The following is a 27,135-nucleotide window of genomic DNA, read 5'->3' as shown; positions in this document are numbered from 1 at the left end:
TATATATATATATATATATATATATATATATATATATATATATATATATATATATATATATATATATATATATATATATATATATATATATATATATATATATATACACACTAAACTGTTAATGCACCTTATATATAACTATAATGTTTCTGCACCCATTGTTAATGAATGAAAAAATACCACATTCATTCCTTTCATTTATTTATCAATAATTACACATCTTAGAACATAGAATATGTTCATGTACCTATGACAGCTGAGCTATGTACAGAGCAATAACAAACACACAAAAAATGATCTATTTACTATAGGTTTCTACTTTAAATCATTTCAGTTTCTAAATGAAGCAAATTGGCAAGATAGCAGTGCCAGAGGATGAGCTACATTGTTTACTTTATCTATGCATCTAAAACAAATTTGAGAATACACGGAGTTGCAATGGGTGGAGGTCATGTAACATTAGCATAGAAATAATGAACCAATTTCTCATACTAACATAAAGCATAACATTTTTAAAGTTACATTTACTGTCACACAGTCATAATACAGTATGTCTTTTCCATGATTAGTCCATCAACTGACTCGAGAGTTCTTTAAGGTTACCGACATGAACCACTACTGTAACTTAAATGAAAAAGAGAAGGTAGAATTTAGTTATTCTATGGATGGCATTAAAGACTACCTCTTCTTTTTAAAAAGTTCATTTTGACCCCTATACACACTACCACTCACCACCACTGGTGCTTCCAGTTTAATCAAGTGTTCATCCCTCGAAACTGAGTGTGAACAGGAGGTCAGCAAGCAAACACTGACAACGGCACTGCTAATCAGTGAAACTTGCCAGTAGGTGCCAACAGTGGGGAGTGGTAGTGTGCACGGGGCTTAAACCTTCTTTCCTGACACCAGGCAAAATAGTGCTTTGAATGATGAGGAACAAGAAACTTGGTTGAGTGAGGGAAGATTCGTTAAAAGAAAAACAATTTTCAAAACTTAAGAGTGGTGTATATGGTTAAGTTACCTATTAGTTTAATATTTATTTTGTTTTACTAATATCAATGTAGGTTAATAAAAGAAATGCAATAAACCTTTTGCTATACATTTGACCTTTTGTAAGACTGACAGAATCTACATCTGACATAAATATGAAATAATAATCCTTCTTTTAACATGTGAATAATAAAATTGTAACAATACAATGTTAGGCAGGCTTTCTACCTATTTTTCCTGGTGCTATGATGATGTGGTTGAGTGTGAGAGTGGTAGCTTGACAACAGTGCCATTAACACTCCGACATTACAGCAGAAGAAAGCAATACCTTCCAACCATATAGGAACAAATGCATTAATTCCATGGAACTCGAGTAAGTATGCTGGAAGGAGCCAGGAAACTTGTGCCCCTACCCAGAGTGAGGCAAGCACCACTGCTTTCTGCCAAGATATATTGAGCCTTGGAACCACTAAGGGTAAAAGCATGAGATACCACATGAAATACTGAGATGTCACAACCTTGTTAAATGTGACAAACACAACTGTTTGGGTAAAGAGTGCAAATGGTACATCAAAGTAATTCCTGAATTTGAATCCAAGAGCCAGCACTAGTACTAGCTGAGGGCCAAATGTAGCAAGACTCAAACCTGGGATGTGGAAGTCTGCCCCAATATAAAGCAGATAAAAGTACACAGAGAAATTATGCCTTGTATCTGTCCTAGAGAAGTGGTATAGAAAAGCTTCTTCAATATATTGTTCCCCATAGAGGGCAAATCCCATCCCTGTGAGGCCAATAAATGCCAAAACTGTGCCACACACCAATCTCATTTTTATATAGTTGGGTAGGAAGAGTTTCCAACCAACTACTTTTTGATTACTATGGGATAAAGATAAATAAAGAGGAAGACTATAAATTATTGGATACAGCTTAAAATGAACTGCAGCACCTAGAAAGATCCCAGATAAAATATGAAGCCTCATTTTCATCATATAAAGAGTCAACAAGACCAGCACTGCCATGATAGATTCTGCACTTCCTCGAGTTGAAACCCCTATCACCAAAGGATTGTACAACCACAAGAAGCAACATTTTAGAGCAGTTATCTTACTCTGACCATCTAGAATTAGAATTTCATAAATCAAGCGAGAAGCAAAACAATCTAAAATAGAAAAAAGCAGTTTTCCAAATGCAAAATTCAGTTGTATGTTTGGCATCAAGAGCCAAGCAAGAAAGGGGGTGTATCGGTATGTGTGTCGATCAAACGGGGACCCACCTTCCAGCACCTCCCGCGCTGCATCAGTGAACACATGGTAGTCTACATCAGTATACTTGAGGATGCTAGCCTGATCATGGTGCTCCCCATATATGACAAAAAACAGTCTCACTAAGAACCCAATACACATGTGAACCTGAATTACCTCAGATGAGGATGAACGTGATCCTCGTGAACCAAGCCCCATTGCAATCACTGATTGTTCAGAACCAAAAGGATTAGGCACCTGTCACTACTCTATTACCAGCTATGCAACTCTGATAATTATAATGATATTATCCATACATGAACCTGAAAATACTATCCAAAGCAATTAATTTAAAAGTTTGTTAGGCTCTTATTTTCATTTTCTTGGCAGCTTCAGTGATGCACTTTTTGAGCTTTTCAAATTCTACAGCACAGTCATCCTTCATGACATTATCTTTTAGAGCCACACAGCGAGCATATCCAACTGCGGAGGAACTACATTCTCCAAGCAACTTTGGATACAATCGTAACCGGCCCCGAGCCTTCTTTGTTGCTTCCATTCTAAAAACGCACTTGTTACAAATTACAATGAATATCCAAACTTCCTTTCCTTTGGTCTGGGTCCTGGATTGGGTTCCCTGATGAATATATCATATATTGGCCTGCTGAAGAATATACCGAGACCAATGGTGATTGCAAGAATGTTAAATGTGAGAGGATTGCGGTAGATCCAAAGTTTTACCCGTCCAATCTTCCTTGGCTGAGCAACCTGAGGACATCAATCAATGAGACACTGTGTGTAAAAAAGATGATTAATTATAAGGATACCCTACATTACCAAATAAATATATGCCTGGCAAGAAAATATCTTGTATGATATGAGAAAATACAGCCTCAACTAGTAATGACATTGAAATTCAACCTGCTATTTAAAAAAAAAAAAGCATAACAATTATGACTCCTGAAATTTTTTATAACCTAAGTCAGTTTTAAAATAATAGATATAAGTAAACAATGGCATACATAATCACTATTCACAGTTTTGGTAATTAAATGAGTTGTAAAGATGAAGCTGCAAAACCAAAATGTGCTTGAGAAAAAAACATAGTCTACTACCATATCATTCAATACTAAGAGGTCTAACGGCAAAACTATATATAAAAAAAAAGACCACTTTTTTCATAGGAACACTGTCATTAGGGTGTGTGGGGGGTACATGCCTGACCACCTTCTCAGCCCAAGAAAAGTTCCCCAAAAATATAAAAAATATGACTATTTGTTTATTTTACATATTTTATTGATTAAACAGAAGGAATGTTTTCGCTGTATTTTATTTGTAACACAATAATATGGAGGAAAAAGTAAAGTACACTCGTCGATACTATCACTTGGCAGACTGGCAAATGTCTGGTGGACAAGAGCAAGTCTGATGTGAAGTTTGAAAATCAATGTAGGTAAGTATTATTATTATTATTATTATTATTATTATTATTATTATTATTATTATTATTATTATTAGCATAGCAATTTTTTTGAAATAAGTTCAAATAAGCAACCATTTTTTCTAAGGTCAAGGTGGTCATTAATGTTTGTTAAATGGCCTGTCTTAACTTTTTACTTTTCTATAGGACAGTGGTTCATGATAATGTTTTTTATCACTAGCCTTTTTGTTGTTTTCAACTGACTTCTTTCACCTAATATACATAAGAAAATGAAGGAGTACTTAGGGGGGGAAAGATAGCATAGACAGCAATAATAAGCATCTGATAATACACCATAAATTAACCCTTTCATTGCTAAGCGCTCGCAGCGAGCGTTAGGCGTATTTGCTGGTGGTGATAAACGCTCGCTGCGAGCTCCAGCCGCACTCAAATCTCCCACATATGAGATCATTCCAACACTATTTTTCACAACACAGGATTGCCAATTGAGTGGGTTCTTCACTAAATTTGGTGGAAAATCATATCAGCCCAGCGCGGCAAATCTATGGACGCGTAACTGGTGGATGTTCTTGTCCAATATAGTGGCATTTTTGCATAGCTGCACCTATCACCTGACTGATTCTTTGACCAAATAGTTGTAAATATTGCAGTTGGCAATACAACCTTGCCAGAATTTCAAGGAAAGATGTCCGCAGTTCCCTCAATATGGCTGATCATCCCGCATGCACAGACGTAAGTGTTCACATTCATCACTCCCTGAACGTGGATGTATGTTCGCAGGAGAGGCATACATAACCGACTCCTATAGATCTGGGCCTCCTCTTTCCAATGGTGTTTTTGTTTTTTAGTTGTCATGAATAGTTTTTGAGATACAGAGGTTAAAAGAGACCCCCCCATTGGGCTGCCTGACTGCACCTGAGGGGATAGTTGCGTCCTGTCCCACGCACAAAGAAAGGGTTAAATGTAAAATCTAAAAAATTATGAATTGTTTCAGCTAGATAGATACTAAATGGTGAAAATAAGTAATGTTTAATCATATGTAAAGTAACTATAAACAAAAAGAAATGCATCCATACCTGGTAGGTTGAAGAAGTTTGTGTGCTGGATGGAGGTTTCAGATTCAGGCTGTATCTATTGTTGGGTGGGAATGAAGGCCTTGCTGCATTTGGGTGTGCACCAGCAGGTCCTGGAGTTTTGCCATCATTGAATGGTCTCTCACTACTAGACATTACTTCTGTGTAGAAGAAAAAAAGCAATTTCATATGTGACAAAATATCAACATTCATCTTACAAACTGGATGACACCAAAACTACACAAGTTACTTTTGTAGTTTTGTTTTACTCTTATTTTATTCTGGGGAGCCTGCATGAAACTTGTAAATCATGAAACTGCTGACAGATGTTTTTTTTTTTCTCTTTTTCATTCAGCTTGTATTACATTATCAGATTAGACTTTTTACAACAAAAGCAAGGGTAAATTGCACATCTATGTAGGGTAAACTGCGAAATTTGCAATTTACGGAAGTCCCCAGCTCTGCATAGGTAGGGGAAAAATAGGGATAAAAGGGTAAAGATATTGATTAACTTTTGCATTAATAAGGTGGCCATGGGATTGGGGGAGGGGGTAGACAGAGCAAGTTCAACAGGATTGCCAAATATGCATGACTGTCATATACAAATCACTTTATACGAGCAGGGTCTTACAGTATATCTAGGCCTTTGTGTCAGAGCTGAACCTTGTGGTGTGTGGTTTACAATGGAAATGATAAACCAAAAATGATATTCCTGTTTCATAGATGTGTCACATACTCGACTGTAAGACCGGTTGTTCTGACAATGCTGTCCCTCCCCACTGTTATCTCCTGCCTGCTAGCCTTGACTGTTCCATCATGCATTTAACATCAACCAACACGCAATAACACACACACACACACACATAAAAAAAATAAAAAAATAAAAATAAATAAATAAATAAAAAAGGAATTCATAGAAATGTATATCAAAAGTGTAGCAGTGTCAAAAATAATCAATACATAAATAAACAAACTACTTGAGATCTTTTACTTTTAGCTGGGAGGTGCTCTGGGAGGTGCTGTCAGATGTGGCAGTGGTGTCCTCTAACTTCACTCCGGCACAGCATCCAGATACCTTATGCCACTTCTTGCAACACTCTTGTAGGGCAGCTATCTGAGCCTTACAAGCTGCCTCCTGATATTTATTTTCTGTGAATAACAGATTAAGTGAATCAATACCATACTGGTGTCTGTGAAACTCATGAATTAGCTGGGTCCAATATTTTTCTCTTTTATTTACGTGCACTAAGCATTATACATATATTATCCTTAGCTACAAGATGATGAAATACAATTTAAATGAATTGTGTATAATTTTTAAAACAAGAAAGACATTTTTCATTGACATGGGAGACAGAGCAAATTACAATTCTAACAGTCAACTACTGAAAAAAAAATTAAAACTAGACTTCGCATGATGTTAATAGTAGAGTATGAAAAACAGGAGGACAAGAAGGAGGGGTTTATGCATATAGACAAGAAGAAGGAAAAGAAGAAAGAGGAGGAGGATTCTAAGAAAGGATCTTACCAAGTTGTATCTATTTCTGACATATATTCAACATTTCCAATAACTCAGTTTTACTTCATGTTAAAACTTTTTTTTTTCTAAAACAAAGTATATGTATTATCTTCTATGATCAATTTACTGCCTGGAAATCATGAATTATATACTAAAATCACATTATTTTTAGCCATTATGCATACACCTAATTTTGTAAAAGTCTGTTTATCTGAATTTCATAATTCCAAAGATTCCCAATAATTTAAAATCTTGAAGGCAGCAAATCATAATCCAAAATACAAACTATAAATTCCTGAAGGCAGGACACTATGATCTAGAACAAATAATCTAGTTCCAAAGGGCAGGAATTCTTATTATTACAAACATTTAATCCAAATTCTGGCACACAATTAATAAAACACAAAATAGATACACAAATATTGAAAACTCATTTATGCATACTTGTTGTTACTGTGCTGTTACTTAGTCTCTTAAAAACATTAGAGTAACATGATTTTTGTATTTTTATATAAACTTTGCCTTGTCCTGTGACTATGACACCCAAAACAGTAACAGGCTCTGGTATAGTGTAAGAAACAAAAAGATGTAATACTGTCATTATGAGATAACAGTGAACATTCTTAGAAACTAACCTAACCAGTGCGTTTGTGACCACAGCTGCCATCCCCCAACTGTCTCCTACACATTGGTGACGCTGTCACATTTATGTTAGGTTTGTTTTGGCTAGTTTGCCCTTTAACAGTAATATACAGGCATACATGGTATTTTGAGGTGGCAGAGCTAAACCACATATTTACCTGATCAAGTATACAGTGATACCTTGATTAACAAGTGCCTTAGTTTACGAGCGATTTGATTTACAAAAAAAAAAAAAAATAATTAATGATGCCTTGGTTTACAAGTAGTGACCAGGCATACGAGCATCCTGTTTGTAGAAGTCGAAGACGCGACCGTGGGTTCCCTTTGTTCGCCGCAAGACGAGAGCTCTCAGAGCGGAAAACTATAAGATAGGAGTCTCAAGCTGGTGTCACACTGGACCTTTATCCTATAACCACGTTGGTGGTAGGCACAACTGGCAACTTCAACTTTTCTGGGTGTGAGTCACACATGACCAAGGTCGGTTGCCCGTATCCACAACGTAAACAAACCAGTCGTCCAGTATCCACATGGCGCCATTTTCCAAAGTAAGGGCTGCTGTGGCTTGTGCTGCTGGTATTCAAATTATGGACTTGTTGTTACAGTTAAATGGAAGGAAAAAGCGGTTGTGGGTACGATCATAGCTTCAAAGTCAGGAGGACAGAAGTGTTAATCCAATCCAACAACTTGCTCCCAGTTGGGTTTACAGGCAACCATGGTTGCTCCTAGCCCCTACGGTTGGAAGAAAACACCCACTATGACACCGCCTACAGTCAGCATCGTACACTTGCAGAGGTAGCTCCCGCGCCGCTTACATTAGTGCTCTAATGTGCGATCTTTGTTCCCAGCACTATATTATTACTATATTATTTATATATTATACTATAGTCTTCATATTATTTATATCTATATTATTATACCTTGTCATTTATAATATTTATCATTGATGTTTGTTAGTCCAATTACTTTTATTCTGTATAAAATCATCATCATTTTGTTTAACATCCGTTTTCACTCTTCATGACTAGTTGGACAGTTTATGGCTCATAAATCGAGCCACTTTCAGTTATTGACGCAAGATTTTCTGGGTGCATGCCCTTGCAAACCCAACCATATATTTTAAGTGGTGCCCCTTGCCTTTGCCTGAACGAAAAAGGCAAACCCTACAAGGCAGCAGGGGATTCTGTATAAAATAACATGTAAAATGATTTTTATGCTAATGTTTTTTGGGATATAGTAAGTAAAGTTGGGGGCATACGCTGAAGCAGCGCATGGCCTTGGTGCTCATCTCCGTAACATTGGCCCTTGAACCTGTGGTGGGAGGGAGCCCATTACCCCGGGACACAAGGCCAGTGTGACATCCGGGTTACCACAGTTTACCTTCCCCCAGGTTTCCCCAGGTACCCATTTTATCGACCAGCCCGAGAGGGAGGATGAACAGCTGGGTGAACTGCACGCCGACTGCCTGGGCTGGGATTCGAACCCAGGCCCGCGGAGTAGAAGCCAGGCACGCTGACCACTAGACCATGGATAAGAGACGCATTAATGAGATTCACATTAATATAAATGGGGAAATTCATTTTGGTTTGCGAGTGTTTTGGTTTGCGAGCAAATTTCCAAAACTAATTAAACTCTTAAACCGAGGTATGACTGTATTAAAAAATCACCAGTTGGTCTTAGAGTATAGGAGATAGTTAGGGAAGGCAGCTGTGGTTGTGGACACACTGGTTAGGTTAGTTGGTAAAATTCTAGTGTTTGCCCATACTCCCCCCTCCCCCCCACACAAGCGTATTTTTTTTTTAGTGTGGGGGGGGGGGTATAAAAACTCCCTAGATCTAGGGAAATTCCCTACATTTAGGGATTTTTCCTCCCACCACCACTAATATGAGCATTTGCGACGAATTTAGTGTTTCCCATACGGAAACCACACACTCACTGGATCCCCAAGCTTGTTTTGGAAGTGAAGCATAGTGAACCCAGCAAATGATGCTCACCTCACCATCTGGCGTGGCGCCGGAGGCCATCTACGCTCACATAAACCGCCTACACCACACTCATGCCCTCTCTCTCTAGTAGGAAGGTTTCTGTCCTCCAAGTAGAGTCCGTGGCACCAAACACAGTGTATCTTCATTGTTTATCACTGAAACCAGCAAAACCACCGGCTAGCCATGATCCGTCCAATCTTCGCCTTAAACAGTACTGCGGGTTCTAGAGCAAGTGAAAGCTCTTGAACCTCCTACCCGAGCTGTTCGAACATGTGAAACCTTACTGACTGCATTTTGAATCTGCTTCACGGGTTCGTATTCCCAGTATACAATGTGATTGTGGATATTGACTCTGCGCCTCCAGAATACGATAATACACCTCCATATATCATAGTTCAAAAAAATAAAAAAATACATGTCCCTCAACCATAATATGAAGGCAGAAGTTCTTAAAAGTAAAGAAGAAGCCGAATTAATCCCCTTCCCCCAACAATCTTGAGGGATCTGCGGGAAGTCAGGGTATTTGGGTTGGGGAGCATATTTAAATTACTCCAACCGAACTTTACGACCTGCTTTGCCCCCCTCGCCCACCCTGCTAACCAAGAGGGGGCTGTGCCCCCTCCCCCCCCTCTTAAAGTACCCCAACTGAACTTTATGACCTAACAGCTAACTGAGGGACATTGCACACAAGTAACCTGCGTTCGAACCTGCTGCACGCGTTCGTACGTGATACCAAACCTGCTTCACGCATTCGTACATGCTACCAGTAAGTGAATACATAGTCGTATATGACAGCTGCAAGATTCCTATGACGTAAATTACTTACCATTTAGATGCTTCATTATGACCTGAATTCTGTAACGGGGGGCTTCGACCCCTCTCGAACCCCCCTTTGGTATGGAGAGGGAGTGAAATTGCGTGGTTTCCGTACGTTGTAAAAGAACCTGGAATGTATGAAATTTCCCTACATCTAAGTAATTGTAAGGAATTTCCCTACATCTAGGGTATTTTTCAACCCCCCATAACTCAAAAACAATGCATTTGCGACCCATTTCATGTTTACCACCGCATTCCCTGAAGTCTCAATGGCCCCTAAGCCAATTTTGGTTGCGAGGGGTGAGTATGGGCAAACACTAGAATAATACCGGTTAGTTTCTAAGAATGTCCACTGTTATCTCATAATGACAGTATTACATGTTTTAGTTTCCTACACTTGGGGGCTGGGGCTGATCATCAGGCCCTACCAAGAGAGCCTACTGGTGCCACAGGCAAAAAAAAAAAAAAAAAAAAAAAAAAAATCTGCTTTAAGCACAATTGAGTTTCTGGATTGAACAACCTCATTGTCCGTCGAGGCTATTCCAGTGATTAATGAAGCCTTTAAAAAAAATGTGTGTGAATGTGTGTGTGTGTGTGAGACAGCGGTTTACCAGTTAAGAGCACGTACCATGACCACCAGCCCATATCAGATTGAAAGAATGTTCCCCCCACCGACATGCGGCAGGTGTACTTGGCACGTTCTGGCAAAAGAGAAATGCAAAAAGAAAAGTCCAGAGTAAGCTAAAGTGGAGAAAACAAAGGAAAAGAAAACAGGAAAGCAAAATCAGTGGAAGCAAAATGAACAGAAAACATCTCAGGGCAGGGTGGAGTGGCATATATGAGCGTACGCAGTGAAGTAACTGTGTGCGTAGTGAAGTATCTAAGTGTTAAGAAGCACCAAAGAGGGCCTAAAAAAGCGATACAAAGCGGATAAGCTCAAAAGAAGGAGAAAAAGGAAACCCCCACAGCTACGCTGCTCGGCTTCACAACACAATGATTCACTCGAAACTATTTCTGTCCCAGCGAGCACTACGCAAGACATTCAGTGATATGCGTACTCTGTAGACACTCCTGGATGTCACAGGCTTGCCGCTGACAGGGATCCTTCTTCATAGACCCGATAGTGTATGTCTGTGGAAAATGTGAAGCCCCCCTCGGCCGGTGTGTGTTGTAGGAGTAAACTCTCAGCCGCAAAATATATCGCAGAGAGGTCCAAGTCCAACCAGCGGTGTCAGATTGTCGTACTCACCACATTGTATATACCGTTTTTTTACACAACTATTACAGAGGAAACATCAATAATCAACCATTTCAACGATAACTAAATAAATCTAGTTACTGGGGTGCAGGGACAGATCTCGGGTCGGAAGTCGGCAAATGTGTATATAAGAGGCATCGCTGGGTCCAACTTCCTTACGTTTCATTTATTATATTCACTCACCGCTTTACTTCAGTTTCGGCTCCAATGTACGACACAGAGCAAAACTTTTAATCAAGAGAAGGCTTTATAACAAACGAATAGGGTTTTAAAAGAGTTACCCCACGTACGTTATAATGCTCACTCTCATGCAGTCCTTGCTTGTTTGGTCTGTTGGTCTGGTATATTGTTTTCTTGCTAGCAATCTCAACCATCACACAGATCACAAGTGGACAATACTAGGATGAGAGCGGCAAAATATAATGGTAGTAGAAAATGGCAAATCTTGGAAGGGGAGAGAATTAATGGAAGAGGAGGGGAAGGGAAGGGGAAGATCTACCCTATCCTAAAATCTTTGTTCCTGGGCCTAACAATTACTCCCGACCATTACTCCATTCCAGGTAAATTAATATGTTTTCCTTTGTGCATTCCCCAGTGAGCATGTGCAGAGCGACATATTTCTGCGAGGAGGTATTTCTCGCTTGCCCGGTCAGCTGTTGTGGTGTGCCTGCTGGATCTTCGCCAACGCAGAATGTAGCAACTATATAAATGGAAGACGCTAATATTATATAGTAAAGCAGGAGGAGGACAACGGGACGATCTGCATGGTGTTGGAGCTGTGTGGAGACAAAAAGAAAACAGAAAGAAGAATTGTAAAGCAGTGCTGGGAAAAAAGGTAGGCTACAAATGCTTGAATAAGTGATTGAAAAGGAAATTGTGTGAATAAAAAGAGGATTTTACCAAATTGAATCTATTCTTGATAGATATTCACCTTTTCCCACAGCACTATTAGTTTTACTTCATGTTTATAAAGAAAGAAAAGTTTATCACTGACTGCGGCGCTTAATTCCTTCTTCTTCTTTTGAGCTTTTCTGCTTTGTAACGCTTCTTAGGTCCTCTTTGGTACTTCTTTACACTTAGAAACTTCAATACGCACACTTAGTTACTTCACTGCGTACACTTATACTTCACTGTGCCCCGAGCTGGGGTTTTTTCTGTAGTGACCCTTTGCTACACCCGTTTTCTCCCTCGAGGGTTCCCGCGGGATGGACTAATCTAGATCTTGCCCTAACAAATATAATAGATTTCGCAGGCCCAAGTCCGAAGCCTCAGTTCAATAGTCCAACAGATACATTGCAAGCGCCCTAGCTAAACTATACTCCCAAGTGTGTCAGGTTATCTGACACATCTCAGTGATAGCTATTTGCATAAAATAAAGTTGGCGCGATTACGGTTGATCGTCAAGCAAAACAAGGCTGTCATTATTTGGGGTTTAAAGCAAGCCCGGCAAAGCAACAGACTTACTGACCCCTTTTGACACTTCTCTGGGTACTTACGGGTGGCACTGACTGTTTACAGAGCCTTGCCTATTATTCTATGGAAATGAAAACAATGAAAAAAATGTAAGGATTGGAAAAGTTGGGGATCCCATCCTTAAAAGAAAGGAGAAAGGTGACATGATTGCAGTGTTCAGGGTGATGGAGTAAACAGAATTGATAGAAAAGATATCTTCTCTTTATATGGGATGGGGTAACAACAATAATATATGAGAGGAAGATTAAAAAGACAAGATACTTAAAAGATAAAAAATAAAAAAAATAAAAAAAACAGCTTTCTCAATAGATCCATTTAAATGTGGTACTGTACAGCCTGAACAAATGGTGGGGTTTAAGTCCTGCATTAACTCCTTTTATCATCAGATTGCAGAAGTTATTCTGCAATAGATTTGTCTGTTCAAGGCAAAGAAAATTCATGTATAAGAAGATAATTAATGAAAATTATTTAAATGTTTATTTTGGGAATTAATATACAAGAGTATTGCAGTCTGTGTCTGACACTTTCCACCCAAATTATTAAAGAAGTACATCTCATTTAGGTCATAACTGCTTACATTATAAAAAGAATAACTAGTACCACAGCCTTCAACTTTATCAAATCTTTCCAAACTCAAACACTAAATTAATAATATTAACTCCTTAGTTTGTCTCCTTACATTAGCTCTGCTACTTCATCCAAAAGTTGTCAATGATGATAATATACTCTGATTGTCCAGAACAAAGAAACAGCAAATCCTGGCACCAGGTCATGAAACAGAACAGCTACTGTTATCCTGCAGCTAGCCAAGAATGGGAACTACTGCCACAATGTGAAGAATCACTGGGTGATGTCACAGCATTGACTCCTCCTTCTTGGATAATCGCACTGTCACATTCTTTCGTGGGCAGGGAATTTACAGTCCATTAAAGAGCATGAAAATGATCCCCAAACTTTTCTTGAATAAATCTTGTCGAGCCATGACAGTTCTCTTCTTCTTGCAGTGTTGGTAAGGCATTAGCTTTATCTTTTTAAGCTGGTAACTGCTTAAGAATGTAACCATACCATTGGTTCACATCACTTAAAGTTGGAATGCACACCATACAGACTGCAAATAAAGGACAAAAACTGTGATATATTAATTTTAGAAAAGCAGTGATTAATATAGATCATAAAGATAAAAAAGTGCTTCGTGTAGATGAGTTCCTTGAATTTATTGAAACATTGTAGGAATGGTGACATCTTATTCATAACAGTTTTGATCAGCTACACAATCTCAGCACACAGGGACCACCTCAAAAAATTTGCCTTGAAAATATATGACACAGTTTAGAATGTCTCATGTACTTTATGTATAGCTTTGGTTGCACATTTATGAAGATCAGTTTTCTCTTTGTAATACAGAGCAAATACTGCTATAACAGATGATACAACAAGTGGAGTAGGTAATAATAGTAAGTTAGACACTGAGTTCTTTGATCAAGGAGTGATCAATATACAACCCAGGTTAATGAAAATACTGCAGCTTTTAATAAGGACAAGAAAAAGATGATTTTCTTTCCATATTGATCATTTTAACCTAAAAGAACAAGCATACTGAATATTCAAGATAATTTTTCTTCACAAGAAAATCTTGCTCTCATTCATTAAACCTTATAAACAAACTCAATAGTATCAAAGCAAGTAATAACTTCAGCATTTTGCTCACCTTGGATCACTGGGTTGATTTTTACAGGCAAGACAGGGCCAATGAGCTCAGAGCTGGGCTGCAGCCAACTTGGTGTTGCTGTACTGTAATATTGATGCCAGTGACACCAAACTCTGTTGAATATAGTTGTTGCAAGTTGCTGCCTGAAAATATAAATCACAAAATCAGTTCTCAACCTATTTAGTGATATCACCATCACTTTTATCTACCTATTGTATATACTGTACTCATATAAAATTCTAATTTTTAATAAATCTTTAATCATTTACTGGGTTGCCTTTTGCATGGATGCTACTTTTTAGAAGAGCTTCAGTTCATTGCTAAATGGAACATACAACCTTGACAAACCAGCTTACCTATAAAATAATAAAGAACAAAACCCAAAAGTCAACCAAGTTTATTAGACTTTTTTTAAATCAATTAAACTTATTCTTGTGCATTAATTACTGTACATGACTCCTCTATGTTTGATATTTTCAACATTCAGTGATTTATTGTTGTATTCACTAAAGATATTGAGATTGTGACTACACTGCTGGTTGCAGTCACTCTCTTATTCAGTACCATTACTTCTAGATTCAGTCATCTACTATTTTCAAGTCATTGGAGGAGGAGGTAGGAAGACACCTACCGAAACGGGTGTAACCATGGAGGAATTAAGGGTGGAGAGGCCCACAGTGCCGAGCGCGCTGTACTGGTGAGTGAAGCCAGTTTTCGTGGTCTCAGCTGTCAAATCAGCCGCCATATTGTTCAAGCCGTGAGGCACGAATGTGAGGGTGTAGCACGCCTAACATGGAGGGCGCTTGCCCTCCGTGGAGTGACTGCTGCTTGTGCTACACTGGACAAAATTACTCCCATTCTTATACCTGACACAGTCTGTGAATCAGCTTTGTAATTTATTACTGTAAATATACTGTAACAGGTAAGAAAATACTGTACATGATATCCAAGAAGCACGGTAATATATTCATGATCACCAAGAAATGTGGTGAGGGCAATTCATCACCAAGATGTGCTGTCTCCTTTACAAATACAAGTTAGAAATTTGTAAGCGGCAAGCATGTACTGTCAGTCTGCCACATGAACCATCATGAAATGTCACACGCGGACACTTGGTCTGGCCGGCCACTCATGGATGTACATCAGTGTGGGCACTCCTCTCCGGCTTGAACAATATGACCGACTGACAGTTTAGTGGCTTCAAACCGCGAGACTCCACGCCTCCCCCTGGGTGTAACCTAATCCCGGTGAGGTATATATGGGAAGCAAGGAGGGTGCTGAAGCCTTCCAAAGACCCTTCCCATGTCCTCACTATCCATTTCCCTATTGTCTCATCAACACCAGAGAGTAGTTCAGCATGCTCTCTAAGGACAGATCCTATCTCTTTCCACACCACACCTTGTGTCGCTCTTCGTCTCATCAGCTCTCCTCTTACTGATAGTCTTCTACCTCTTAAATTTCGCCGCCATGTTGCCTCTCTATCCTCTATCAATATTTTCATGCTGACTGCTCTTCTGAACTTGCTAACTGCATGCCTCCCCCCCTCCCGTGGCCCCGCTGCACTCGACTGTCCACTCTAGCTTATCTCTATACTGTCCAAACCCCTTATGCAAGAGTTAACCAACATCTTCACTCTTTCATCCTTTACACTGGTAAACTCTGGAACAGCCTTCCTTCGTTTGTATTTCCTCCTGCCTATAACTTGACCTCTTTCAAGAAGTGTATCAAGACACCTCTCCACCTGAAATTGACCTCTCTTTTTGCCGCTCTATACTATCTTCTGTTGTGGGAGCGGCAAGTAGCGGGCTTTTTCTTTCTAACTTTTTGTTGCCCTTGAGCCGACTCTTTTGTAGTAAGAAAAAAGAATTGTGTGTAGCCAGCAGGATTCATCACAATGCAGCTACAGGAAAATATTTTAATTTTACTGGGTTTTGCTTGACACAAATTCTGCTGTCTTCTTATTTGTGTGAGTTAGAGGAATGTCATGAGATACCTTTCATACAAACTTCTAGTTTCTCACTCGTAAGACTTCAGATAACCTGTCTTTAATATATGATTCTATGTAAACTATCATTAGAATCATTTCTAGGAAAAAATTGAAAATCTACTTTTCTAGAGTTTAGATCTCATCCTAATAGTAAATACATAACATAATCAATGACTCTTACTAGATTGGGTAAAGGAAAAAAAAGTTTGGGCAATATTCATGGAGGAAGAAAATATCTATGGCCTAAAAATAAAAACTTGGGTAAAGACAAACTTGAATATATTAAAATGTCTTACTGATCCTGCATTTCTTATTGGTAGTTGTAACTTGCCTGTAGGTAAATGTTTGTAATTGTGTCTTTAATTTGGGCATCAGCAGCATCTGCCCCGGAGGTTATGCTGCCACAGACCTGGTCAGCCATGTTCTCCAGGCTCCCAGACACTACCTGAGCCAAACTGTGCATAAAGATATGGAACATAAATCAAGAGACAACTTGAAAATAACTTTTTCAATGTAAAGAATGGATCATATTCTCATAGTTGCAGAAACAATGTGTATAAACAAGGAGTATTCAGATTTTTGAATGTTGCAAAAAGAGGCCTTGCCTGTAGGGAAGTAAATGTCAGATAGCATCAATAATTTAAACGTTTGATGGAAAAACTTCCTACACTTGTAGTGTCCTCATATACTTTAGGGAACAAAGATATGATTTGAATGATTAAAGAGTTGTGTTTAATATGTACATTATGGTTAAAATAACAAATAATCATTCAACAGAAATCTGTAGTCTCAGTCTGGCTACCTGAGGGAAAGAAGCATGTGCAGCAGGATATCAATTTGAAGAGAAATAGATTCCAGAGAAAATAGCTACAGCAAGTCAATCTAACAAAAAGTTGGTGTTATTATGATGGAATTAGTCGTTTGTTTGGTACCTGCAAGAAGTGCATAAGGGTATAAGAAATAATATCCTCCTCCTAACATTCATATGTATCAGAAACATCTAGAGTTGCACAACAATCACAAATGGGAACGGTGAAAAATTGGGAAAATGAGCTATATAAGAGGTGCAGGTGGCGTCTCAGAAAAGTACTGAAAATTTGTATGAGTTTTAGCATGGCTGTAGCAGAAAAGGAAATGAATTGTGGAGTAGTGCTGAATAGGTGGAATTTGGTACTCGAGATGATTTTGACACGTGAAGAGAATGAATGAACATAACTTGGGGATGAAAGTGCATGAGGGCAGCACAGAGAGGGTGTCATAGGAAGACCACTACTGACAAGTATCAATGGAATAGACGAGTATATGAGACAGACAGTTGGTACGCAAGGGATGGAGTGTGGTGAGTGGGAGAGCCGGAACAGGGAAAGTTGGATATGCTTCTCCCATAGGTGTGAGAATCAGGGCAGAGAATAGTATATAAAATAGCATTATCCTCCAAACTCTTATGTGCATCAGAGGCATGACTGTGGAATGTAGCAAAGCAATCATGAATACACATAGTGGAAATAAGCTCTAAAAGGGGTGCATGTGGCCTCTCATGATGGGTTGGAGAAACAAAAGGAAAGCATGTATGAGAGGTTGGTTGAATTTATAACTACACTCACATATTTAAACATATAAGAGAATGAGAAACAAAACAAATTAAATAGTGTTCTTTAAGTGGTGGCAGCAGTGACGTGTTCCCTGGCTGACAATCGGCCTGGCTTCTCCCTCCCCTGCCTCCCTTTCCAAGTGTCGCCACCTGGCCTGTTTTGTTTCTGTGGAGCCAAACCAAAACACCCAAAGCAAGATCCATCCTCAAGGCAGCTTGACAAGCTTTCACTTACTCTTTGAAGTGTGAGGCCACGTCAAGGGGATCAATTTCAGGAGTGATGAGGGCCAGTTCTCCCCCCTTATGAGCCAAGGCACAGAGCTGAGTAACAAACTTTGCCAGGGCTTGGTACAGCTCATTCTCAGCTTGATCTCTCTTTTCCAGATCAGCCTCTTGGATAAGGGCTGCTTTCTCCTGAACTAATGACCAGGCCTGCAAGTTAAAGTTTTAGCTTTACTGAAAGTTTGAAAACAAAAACAAGCAAGCAGCAGTGTAAAACTGATATGTGGAACAAAATGCTATATACTAAAAACATTAACAGTGATAATACTATCTATCTTGACTTCACACTTTGAACCAATCCTCACCTCGATCAGCTTCTGTGGATGCAGTGGGAGGTCTATCTTAGCTAAGACAACAGGCACCACCTCCACAAGGTCCCCATCCACCTGTCCCTCTTCATCAAGTTCACAGGTGTTCTGTCATGCAGAGTAAAACTTAAACCTTTATCACCAACACAGCAATACAGGTCAACTCCTGTTTATGCAATGGGGATGGACTGACAAGTCTTTATGATTCTAAGACTGTGGTGGGGTAAAAAGTTCTTTTGATTGTTTCATTCTGATATTATGGAATAGTCATCCTTTAAATGTACTGTCTGTAAACTAATGAACAGTGCCACCTACCTTGATAACAGTATTATTGCTGTGTAGCTTATCCTGTACATAATGTGGAAGTGTGGCTGCCATGGAAGTCTTCTTACTCTGACACTGTTTAGCCACCAGGGACAGTGCCTCGAGGTGCACTGGTCCCTCACTGTCTTCCCAGGCCTGCTCAAAGGAAGGCTTTTGAGAGTTCTTTGCACTTCTCCCATCTATTGCCCTTTCTTTCTCCTCTTCTGAAGCTCTTTGTCGTGCTTCCTGCAACATCTACAAAGAAAATTAAGTAAGGTGTTATGATTCTAGTTTTCTTTTCACACATTTTTGTTTTACTCTGAATCAGTATGGAATGCACACTACACAGGCCTGTCTCAAACCCACACCAACACCAAAACTCTCACTCAGCTGTTCATACCACTCCTCCTTCAAGGCCCTCCCACTTGAATATATTGCAAGGCTCCCTCACATATTTAGGTGATCCAAATACTATGATCATAAGCGACAGAAACCCTTACAAATAAGAAATTCACGTCGTAGGTTCCATGGAAATTCATGTTATAAAGGGTATTATATAATTGGACACACACAGCTCTCAGTATTATCAAGAACCTTGCAAATGTGTCATGTGGGTGATGTTTAAAATAAGACTAAGTTACAATAGGAAAAGTTACACTGTCCTATGATAAAAGGTGAACAGAACAGTCTATTGTGCTGTGACTTCAGGGAGTAATCGCTTCATAGTCACCCCAGAAAAGTAGCGTTTGTGTTCAAATCAAAATATAGACATTAATATTGCAATACCCATTAAACTGCTCCTACCTGAGACAAATTAGGTTTCTTGTTGGAGAGAAATGCTCTTTTCCTTCTGAGGCCTGGGTCCCCTTCCTGGATGACATCCATGGCCTTGCGCCCTATCACCTCCAACGTGTCCAGTCCCCCCATTAGAACCTGCAAATGAGACACCACCATGCTACAGCATTATCTTACTTAACCCCTTGACTGTGGATTTCCTACAGGAAGACATCAACAAGCTACAGGAATGGAACAAAAAGTGGCTGTTACAATTCACTGAAGAAAAATGTAAGGTCATGTAGTATCTTGGGAGGGGATATCCAGCATACCAATACCACATGGGAAACACTCCAATATCCACCACAGAGGCAGAGAAAGACCTGGGAGTGTATGTATATGGAGTATATGTTGGGGAGGCGGTGGCTGAGTGGATAGCGTGCCGGCGTCGTGTCAAGGAGATCCAGGAGGGACGCGGGTTGGAATGCTGGCCGCCACACAGCTGGGATTTTTCAGTCACCGCCGAGTGGCCTAAGACTACCCACATGCTGCCCTGAAGACCACCTATCAATCCGGACTCTAGATTACTTCTCCAAAGAGAGGCTCAAAGATGAGCTCTGGGGGGCAGTATGAGCCAAAATCAAGATGGTGCCACTATAAACACTCGCCTGCGCCACAACAGGCTGGGCCGACCATCAGGCCCTGCCAGTGAAAAAGACATGAAAAGGCCGTGACGTAAAAAAAAAAAAAAAAAAAAAAAAAGCCCGGTGAAAGCCAAATCCATGCCAATCGCAGCGGACGGGTTAAGACTTGTTTAATGATACTAATATTTATATTCTATTATGATCATGAATACTTCAAAAGTAAAAACTTACCTTGGAGCTTGCAGTCTCTAGTGCTCCAGAGACACCCGACACAAGAGAACCAAGAGAGAAGCCTCCAAGGCCATAGCTAGCCCCCCTTTGCTGTCCTGACTGCCACCCACCCACGGAACTTTCCTTACTGTCTCCATCTGGAAATTGCCGATGGAGGATTTAATGTACACATATGCATGGTCACCAAATTTAATAGCTCTCTTTACAATCCATCTGGCTCACTTTTACAATCATCTTATCATTTAATAACATATCTTTTACTTTGTCTACTATATCCTGAATTTTTCTCTGTTTTAGGTGTATCTGGGCTACAGATACGTAAGTATGTGCATTGTTCTGGCTCTATCTGTTCCACTGTATTCAATAATGATAATAATAATAATGGGTATACTCACGATTCTCCTTATCAGCTTCCTCACTCTCCTCAGTAGAACTAACAGCTGATTTCTCCTCTAAGTTTTTTTCTGGTTGCTCTTGTTTTGCTAACTCTTGTGCCATAACCTCTGGGCTGGGAGCTCCAATACTGCTTTCCACCGTCTCCATGACAGTGCCCACTCCCCGCCCCACCTCCCGGGTCAAGGTGGTGGCAGCAGAGAGAAGAGTGCTGCCCCAGCCCCCCCATGGAGCACCCCACCCATCACTGTCCCTTGAAGAGGCCTGGAAAAAACACTACAGATTCGGGACACACACACACAAAGAAAGTTCACGGAGAGAAATCTGGAAGTGATAATACAAGATAATAAACAGCCCGAGTCATGTTAATCGGATATTCAGTGACACGTATAATATGGTGAGAAATATATGATTAGCATTCCACTACATGGATAAGGATATGATGAAAAAGTTTATAACCACTATGATTAGACCAAAATTGGAATATGCGGAGGCGGTGTGGTCTCCCCACAAGAAGAAACACATAAAGAAACTAGAAAGAATAGTACAAGGGATGGCAACAAAAATGGTTCCAGAGCTGGAGAGGTTGACATATGAAGAAAGATTAAAGGAAATGGACCTACCAACACTAGAACAAAGAAGAGAAAAGGGAGACCTAATACAAATTTATAAATTATTGAGCAAAATGGAAAAAGTAGATAATGAGGAGTTACTACTAAAAGAAGGAATAAACACCAGGAACACAAGAGGACACAGTAAAAAATTAAGGAAAGGAGGATGCTTGAGAGATATAAAGAAATATAGCTTCCCGCAAAGAAATATAGAGGTTTGGAACAGACTAAGTGAGGATTAGTATCGGCAAAGAGTGTGCAAAGCCTTAAGGAAAAGTTGGACAAATACAGATATAGAGACGGAACCACACGAGCGTAAGCCCAGGCCCTGTAAAACTACAACTAGGTAAATACAACTAGGTAAACACACACACACACACACACACACACACACACACAGACACACAACTGGTTAGAGCGCTGCGCTGCCAGTCTTCACGGTCTGACAGGGTGCCGGTTCAAGCCCGCTCAGGCCGGATTCTTTCCATTGACTAGGAGTGGGAAGCAAGGGGAATGGGGTGTGTGGTGTGTGAGGTCCTGGCAGTACCCACAGATTGATGATAAAGAGCACTTGCTTATGTCGGGAGAGTACCTGCTGGCGATTACGAGTCCAACACGTGATCAGGCCATGGTGAATTACACACACACACACACACACACACACACACACACTGAGAGACCACAGACCAAGGAGGACGTGCAACGCGGGAGCTCCCCCGACTACTTGTGCTGAATCATCAGCTGACTTGGTCCGCTGCCTGTGTTGTGTTTTTGCAGGGTCTGGGCGATGTTTCTGGGTTGGGCCCGTCTCCTATTTGAGCTGTTGTAGGATGAGTGGGAGGGATGAAGATTTGGAGTGGATAACACCAAGAAGAGGAGGAAATGGAGCATGAAAGGAAGTACAAGAGACAGATGTGGGGGTCAGTGACGAGAGTGAAGACGAAAGTTATGATGCTAGTTTCTCTGGTTTTGGGAGTAAAGAGTCGGCTTTGTATAAAAGTGCTGCTGATGGAGAAGAAATTAAACAAGTGGATTAGAAAAGTTAGGTACATTGAGGAAGAGGACACACACGGTAAGAAACTACAAAGTGATCTCTGGTCAAGAGTCCGCAATTCAGAAGATGGAAAAAAAACTAGTTCAAGAAAATGAAGAGTTGAGAGAGAAGTTGGCAAAATATGAAAAAACAATGAAGGAAGGCCTAGGAGTCACAAGAAAGGAAAATAAAAACCTGAAAGCAATAGTGTACAAGGTGGAACAGAGAGTGAGAGAGGAAGTGTTGGGTGAAATGCAGACCTGGAAAGTAGAACATGAAAAAGCTAATGTAAACTTTAACCCGGTAGCAGCGAAGGGCCAAATTTGTGGCTTTATCGTGTACCAGCGAAGGGCCAAATTTGTGGCTTTATTGTGTACAAACGAAGGGCCAAATTTGTGGCTTTATCGTGTACCAGTGAAGGGCCAAATTTGTGGCTTTATCGAGTACCAGCGAAGGGCCAAATTTATGGCTTTATCGTGTACCAGTGAAGGGCCAAATTTGTGGCTTTGTCGTGTACCAGCAAAAGGCTAAATTTGTGGCTTTATCATGTACCAGCGAAGGGTCAAATTTGTGGCTTTACCGTGTACCAGCAACGGGCCAAATTCTTGCCATGACATAAACCCCCCAAAAAAGATGATGCATAAACTGATCACAAATGTGTTGGTATGTATTATGAAATGGTTGGCGTGAGTGGTGAATTTTTTCTCATTAATTCGCTTAGAGGGGCCTTTAAAAAACATGTTCCCCGCAGCTACCGGGTTAAGGAAGTAATTGAAAAGCAACTGACAGAAAAGAATGAAAATGTAGAAAAAGAGGTGGTCAAGGTTTTGAAAAAAAATGAAGATTTAGTAAGGGATGTGGCTGACAAGAAAAAGAGTGTAATAATATTTGGAATGAAAGAGAAGAATATAAGGGAAAAGGAAAAACTAAAATCAGGAAAAAATTGAGAAAAGGAAGATGCTTGAGAGACATAAAATACATCGCTTCCTGCAAAGAAACATAAAGGTTTGGAACATACTAAGTGAGGATGTAGTATCGGCAAAGGGTGTGCACAACTTTAAGGAAAAACTGGACAGATACAGATATGGAGACGGGACCACACGAGCGTAAGCCCAGGCCCTGTAAAACTACAACTAGGTAAATACAACTAGGTAAATACACACACACACTCACTCTCTCTCATGGACAGCAACAGCGTCAACAATACACTGACGGAGGTGGATGGATGGTGGTGATAAAACTTTGAAGATAATATACATCATTAAAGTAATTAGCTAATACAAATGGAAAAGGCCAAAAGAATGGTTAGCAATGGTTAATGTCATCCTCATCCTCATCTTCTGTTTAGGGTCAGGTTTTCCTATACTTTCTTATGAGGTAGAGGATGGCTTATAAGTTACACATATAATCTTGGAATGTAAGTGAAGATTGTAATCGTCAATATACATAAGCTGGAGTTGAAGTTTTCAAGACAATGAATAAATGAATGAATGAATGAATGACAGTTGCATCTGCTTGTATCCCAAGTGGAGTGCTAGATATCATTCACTGTCAGAGGGAAGAAAGACATAATGTAGAGCTGGCCATGCATAACACACTCTAAAAATCTCTCACCCATCTAAATAAAATACACACTTCTCACATCCCCTTGGTTTTTCATTCTTTATCTTTATCTTTCATGTTCTGCTTTCTTCTGCCCTCACATCTTACATGAAACTGCCTTCTCTCACAAACCTGTCTTTTCATTCACTCTGCATCAGTTCATTGACTCTTATTCTCTTATGTGGGATAATTACTATCTGGGTATGGTATCACTCATCATCAGAGAAACTAATAACACTGCAAAACAATATTGAAACACACACCACTGCATGCTGGAATATGAACCTGGGCTCTCCGAGTGAAAGCAGGGCAGCATACCAAAAACAACTGTCTGGTACAAAATATGGTAGGGTATTAAGCATTATAGGCACTGTTCATTAATAAGATTCATAAACATGCTTAAAAATAAAGCTTACCTCTTTCTCACTCTTGCCCAAGTTTAAAGCCTGATGCCACCTTTCCTGCTGCTCCTCCCACTGCTGCCTTTTCTTGCTTTTCTCATCTTCTTCAGTTTCCCCCGCACCTTTGCCAGTCATTGTGCACCTTGTGTTTTTTGTTTGCACTTCATCACTTTCCTCTTCCATAGGCCCCTTGGTATCCACACTACTGGTGCTGTCTGTGGATTTGCTGACTACCTCTGCACGTAGCTTTTTTTGATTACTTGATAGCATTTTTCCACTCTCCTCCTCCATACCTCTTGTGGTATTTACACAGCTGGTGCTGTCTGAGGATATATTTGCCATGTTTACATTTATTTTTTTTGCCCCAAGACGTTCTCCAAGCTTTTCCCTGGGCTTTTTCATCCCAATTTTTGATTGTCTAATTGCTTTTGGCTTCCTTCCTCCATGGATTCCTGAGCCATCATCAACACTTTCAGGCTTGGTGTCTACTGTTGCAGTATTTGTTGACGACACCTCTGATTCACCACGCGAGTCTTCATGTTTCTCTTTTAATTCTTCAGTCTCAACATTATTTCTAACCATTTCTTTTGGTTGTACTTGACCAATTTCTGCATTTTTATGCTCCTCCAGATGATAATCACCTCCTCCTTTTTGCATACATTCCTGTGTCACACTTTCATCTTCCAACCTTTCCACATTCATATCAGCAATTTCTTTCACTTCAGGGACACTATATTTAGAATCTAACTGATCTGAGGCTCTTCCTCCTTCAGTCTCATTATCTACAACAGATAACTCTGACATTGTCTGAGAAATGCTTTCCTCATGACTTCCACATAACACATCTGCCTTGGTATTGTCAACAATAGGCACTTCTTTTAGAGGAGAAGAATCTTCGTCATATTTATCCATCGCCATTACATTGTAAGTTTCATCTTTTCTGACCTTGTCAACTTTTTTTGAGAGAGAAGCATTCGTGCATGGTGGAGTTGGCTGAGCCAAGGCCTTAGGGATGTATTCTGAATTCTCTGAGTCTGAGCCCTCATCAGCTGATTGAAATTCATCTTCACTCTCCGAAGACATTGTTCTGAAATGCAGAGGAATCAGCATTTCTAACTATCTTTGTAGGGATATGTAGTTTACCTACTAAAAGTACAAGCTTATAAGGATTTGAGCTTAAACCTAAATAAATTAATACATGAACAGAAAATGGTCAATGGCAGTCAGTGAAAAGGCTACCCTCGTGTCTGCCGATACAGAAAGGCTCAGGGTTGTTTTTTTTTTCTTTTTAATTCTTTTTAAAGGTTCAGTTCCTGAGTGGAGGGATCATGGGCCTTTGTCTGATGACAGACCATGATGTAGATATGGGATAGTTCCATAGAAATAACCAGAAAAGAGCAGTCTCTCAGGAGTAGTTGCTAGCAGACCAGCGACAGCTTCAGTGGCAACAGCAGTTGGTCTGTTGACAAGTGCCAGGTGTGTAACTGGCTGAGGGTTGGGTGGACTTGGGTACACCATGACTTTGTAGTATCAATCTATGGATTGTGGCATATGCAGACAGAGCAGTGCACAGGAATTTCAAATGTTTTTCACCATGAATACTCTGGATTTTTTAACCAGTTGGTCAAAACCATGGATGCCAATCCTGGGAATAAGGTGACCCCACTGTATATAGACCTGGAGAAAGCACTCACCAAGTTGTCACACAGGTGACTAATATGGAAGTTGGAGTATAGAAGGACCAAAGGGGAGCCTTCAGCAGTGTATGAGACTTACTGAGAGACTGACAGATGAGAACATCATAAAAGAACAACATATCCAGGTAGAGGTAAGTAATAAGTGGAGTTTCACAGGGCTGACACACATAATACTACTGATTTATGTCAAGGACATCTCTTCTTCTTTTCACATGATGTCCTTATTTTCCCTTATGGGTTCAACCAGGTATAAGTTTCTCCCACTCTTAACGTAGCAGATGGAGTGAGCAGTTAGGCAAGCATATTTCCAGTTGGTGTAAAGATCAAAATAAAAATAAAAGCTGGAGGATTGTAAAAGCTGCAAGAACTTGACAGGATTTATGAGTAGAGCCATTAGTGAGAAAATGAAGTTAATGCAGAGCAATGCACTGGAAATGGTATCAGTTCTTAAGGAATTACTCATAGGGAAATTTTCATATATTAGCAATAAAGAAGGACTTATGATTGTTGGTCTCAGATGGGGTATCTGAAAAACACCCACAAGGCTGTCTGAGAGATACATTACCACCGCTGACAACTGACATGGATGGAGATAGAGGAGAAATTCATGGTGGCTCTGATTCATCCCAGAATGGAATACACAGCAGTTGTATGGTCCCCCCCCCCCCACACACACATGCAAAAAAAAAAAATCGAAAGAATACAAAAAGCAGCGAAACTGTTGGTCCCAACCTGACAGACGACGTACGAGGGATGGAAAGAAATATATCACAAAAAATTGAAGCAGAAGAGAGAGTAAAATCCAGTCCACCAGGACTATAAGACACAAGAGCACCTGCAACTGCACTGTTCGGGCCAACGAAGGAAATTGTCAAAACCGATGACATTTGTGTGGATGGGGCGGTGGAGCAGCTGGAGGACATGACAGGAACTTGAAAAAGACAAAATGTTGGAGACACATTAATAAATACAGCTTTAACAACAAATGCGTAGATTAATGGAACAGCCTGTACATAAGAGGCTGTCAAATCCAGAAACTTACATGAGTTTGAGGCTACACGTCACTCACACGAAGTTGTTGTTGTTGTTGATGATGATGATGTGACTCAGCCTTTCCAACGGCACCTTCAATTAAAAA

At 40.0% G+C, this 27,135-nt stretch overlaps 3 protein-coding genes across 5 annotated transcripts; all 3 read right to left on the bottom strand.

The window, feature by feature from the left end:
• Nucleotides 1-184: 184 nt before the first annotated feature.
• LOC126995558 (GPI mannosyltransferase 1-like) lies at nucleotides 185-2,583 on the bottom strand. The gene has a single exon (XM_050855210.1). The coding sequence runs from the start codon at nucleotides 2,445-2,447 to the stop codon at nucleotides 1,212-1,214; it is 1,236 nt and encodes a 411-aa protein (XP_050711167.1). The 5' UTR covers nucleotides 2,448-2,583; the 3' UTR covers nucleotides 185-1,211.
• Nucleotides 2,584-2,800: 217 nt separating this feature from the next.
• LOC126995559 (uncharacterized) lies at nucleotides 2,801-10,893 on the bottom strand. The gene is made up of 3 exons (XM_050855211.1): nucleotides 10,760-10,893; nucleotides 4,746-4,903; nucleotides 2,801-2,996 (listed from the first exon to the last, which is right to left on the bottom strand). The coding sequence occupies exons 1-3, from the start codon at nucleotides 10,812-10,814 to the stop codon at nucleotides 2,811-2,813; spliced, it is 399 nt and encodes a 132-aa protein (XP_050711168.1). The 5' UTR covers nucleotides 10,815-10,893; the 3' UTR covers nucleotides 2,801-2,810.
• A 1,997-nt stretch (nucleotides 10,894-12,890) lies between these two features.
• On the bottom strand, nucleotides 12,891-27,135 carry LOC126995557 (protein FAM114A2-like). 3 transcript variants are annotated; one of them, XM_050855207.1, is made up of 11 exons: nucleotides 27,040-27,135; nucleotides 24,316-25,387; nucleotides 20,656-20,917; nucleotides 20,261-20,397; nucleotides 19,416-19,544; nucleotides 18,624-18,866; nucleotides 18,306-18,416; nucleotides 17,954-18,150; nucleotides 16,455-16,582; nucleotides 14,141-14,279; nucleotides 12,891-13,540 (listed from the first exon to the last, which is right to left on the bottom strand). In XM_050855207.1, the coding sequence occupies exons 2-10, from the start codon at nucleotides 25,381-25,383 to the stop codon at nucleotides 14,188-14,190; spliced, it is 2,367 nt and encodes a 788-aa protein (XP_050711164.1). In that variant the 5' UTR covers nucleotides 25,384-25,387; nucleotides 27,040-27,135; the 3' UTR covers nucleotides 12,891-13,540; nucleotides 14,141-14,187. The 3 variants fall into 3 exon arrangements, with proteins under 3 accessions (XP_050711164.1, XP_050711166.1, XP_050711165.1); XM_050855209.1 differs by having other exon boundaries at nucleotides 27,067-27,125; XM_050855208.1 differs by lacking the exon at nucleotides 27,040-27,135 and adding an exon at nucleotides 26,833-26,979.

This window comes from Eriocheir sinensis, chromosome 8, assembly GCF_024679095.1.
Source record: "Eriocheir sinensis breed Jianghai 21 chromosome 8, ASM2467909v1, whole genome shotgun sequence".
Lineage (NCBI taxonomy): Eukaryota > Metazoa > Arthropoda > Malacostraca > Decapoda > Varunidae > Eriocheir > Eriocheir sinensis.
The sequence above is the reverse complement of the archived record's forward strand: the minus strand, read 5'-3'. Positions and strand labels throughout refer to the sequence as shown.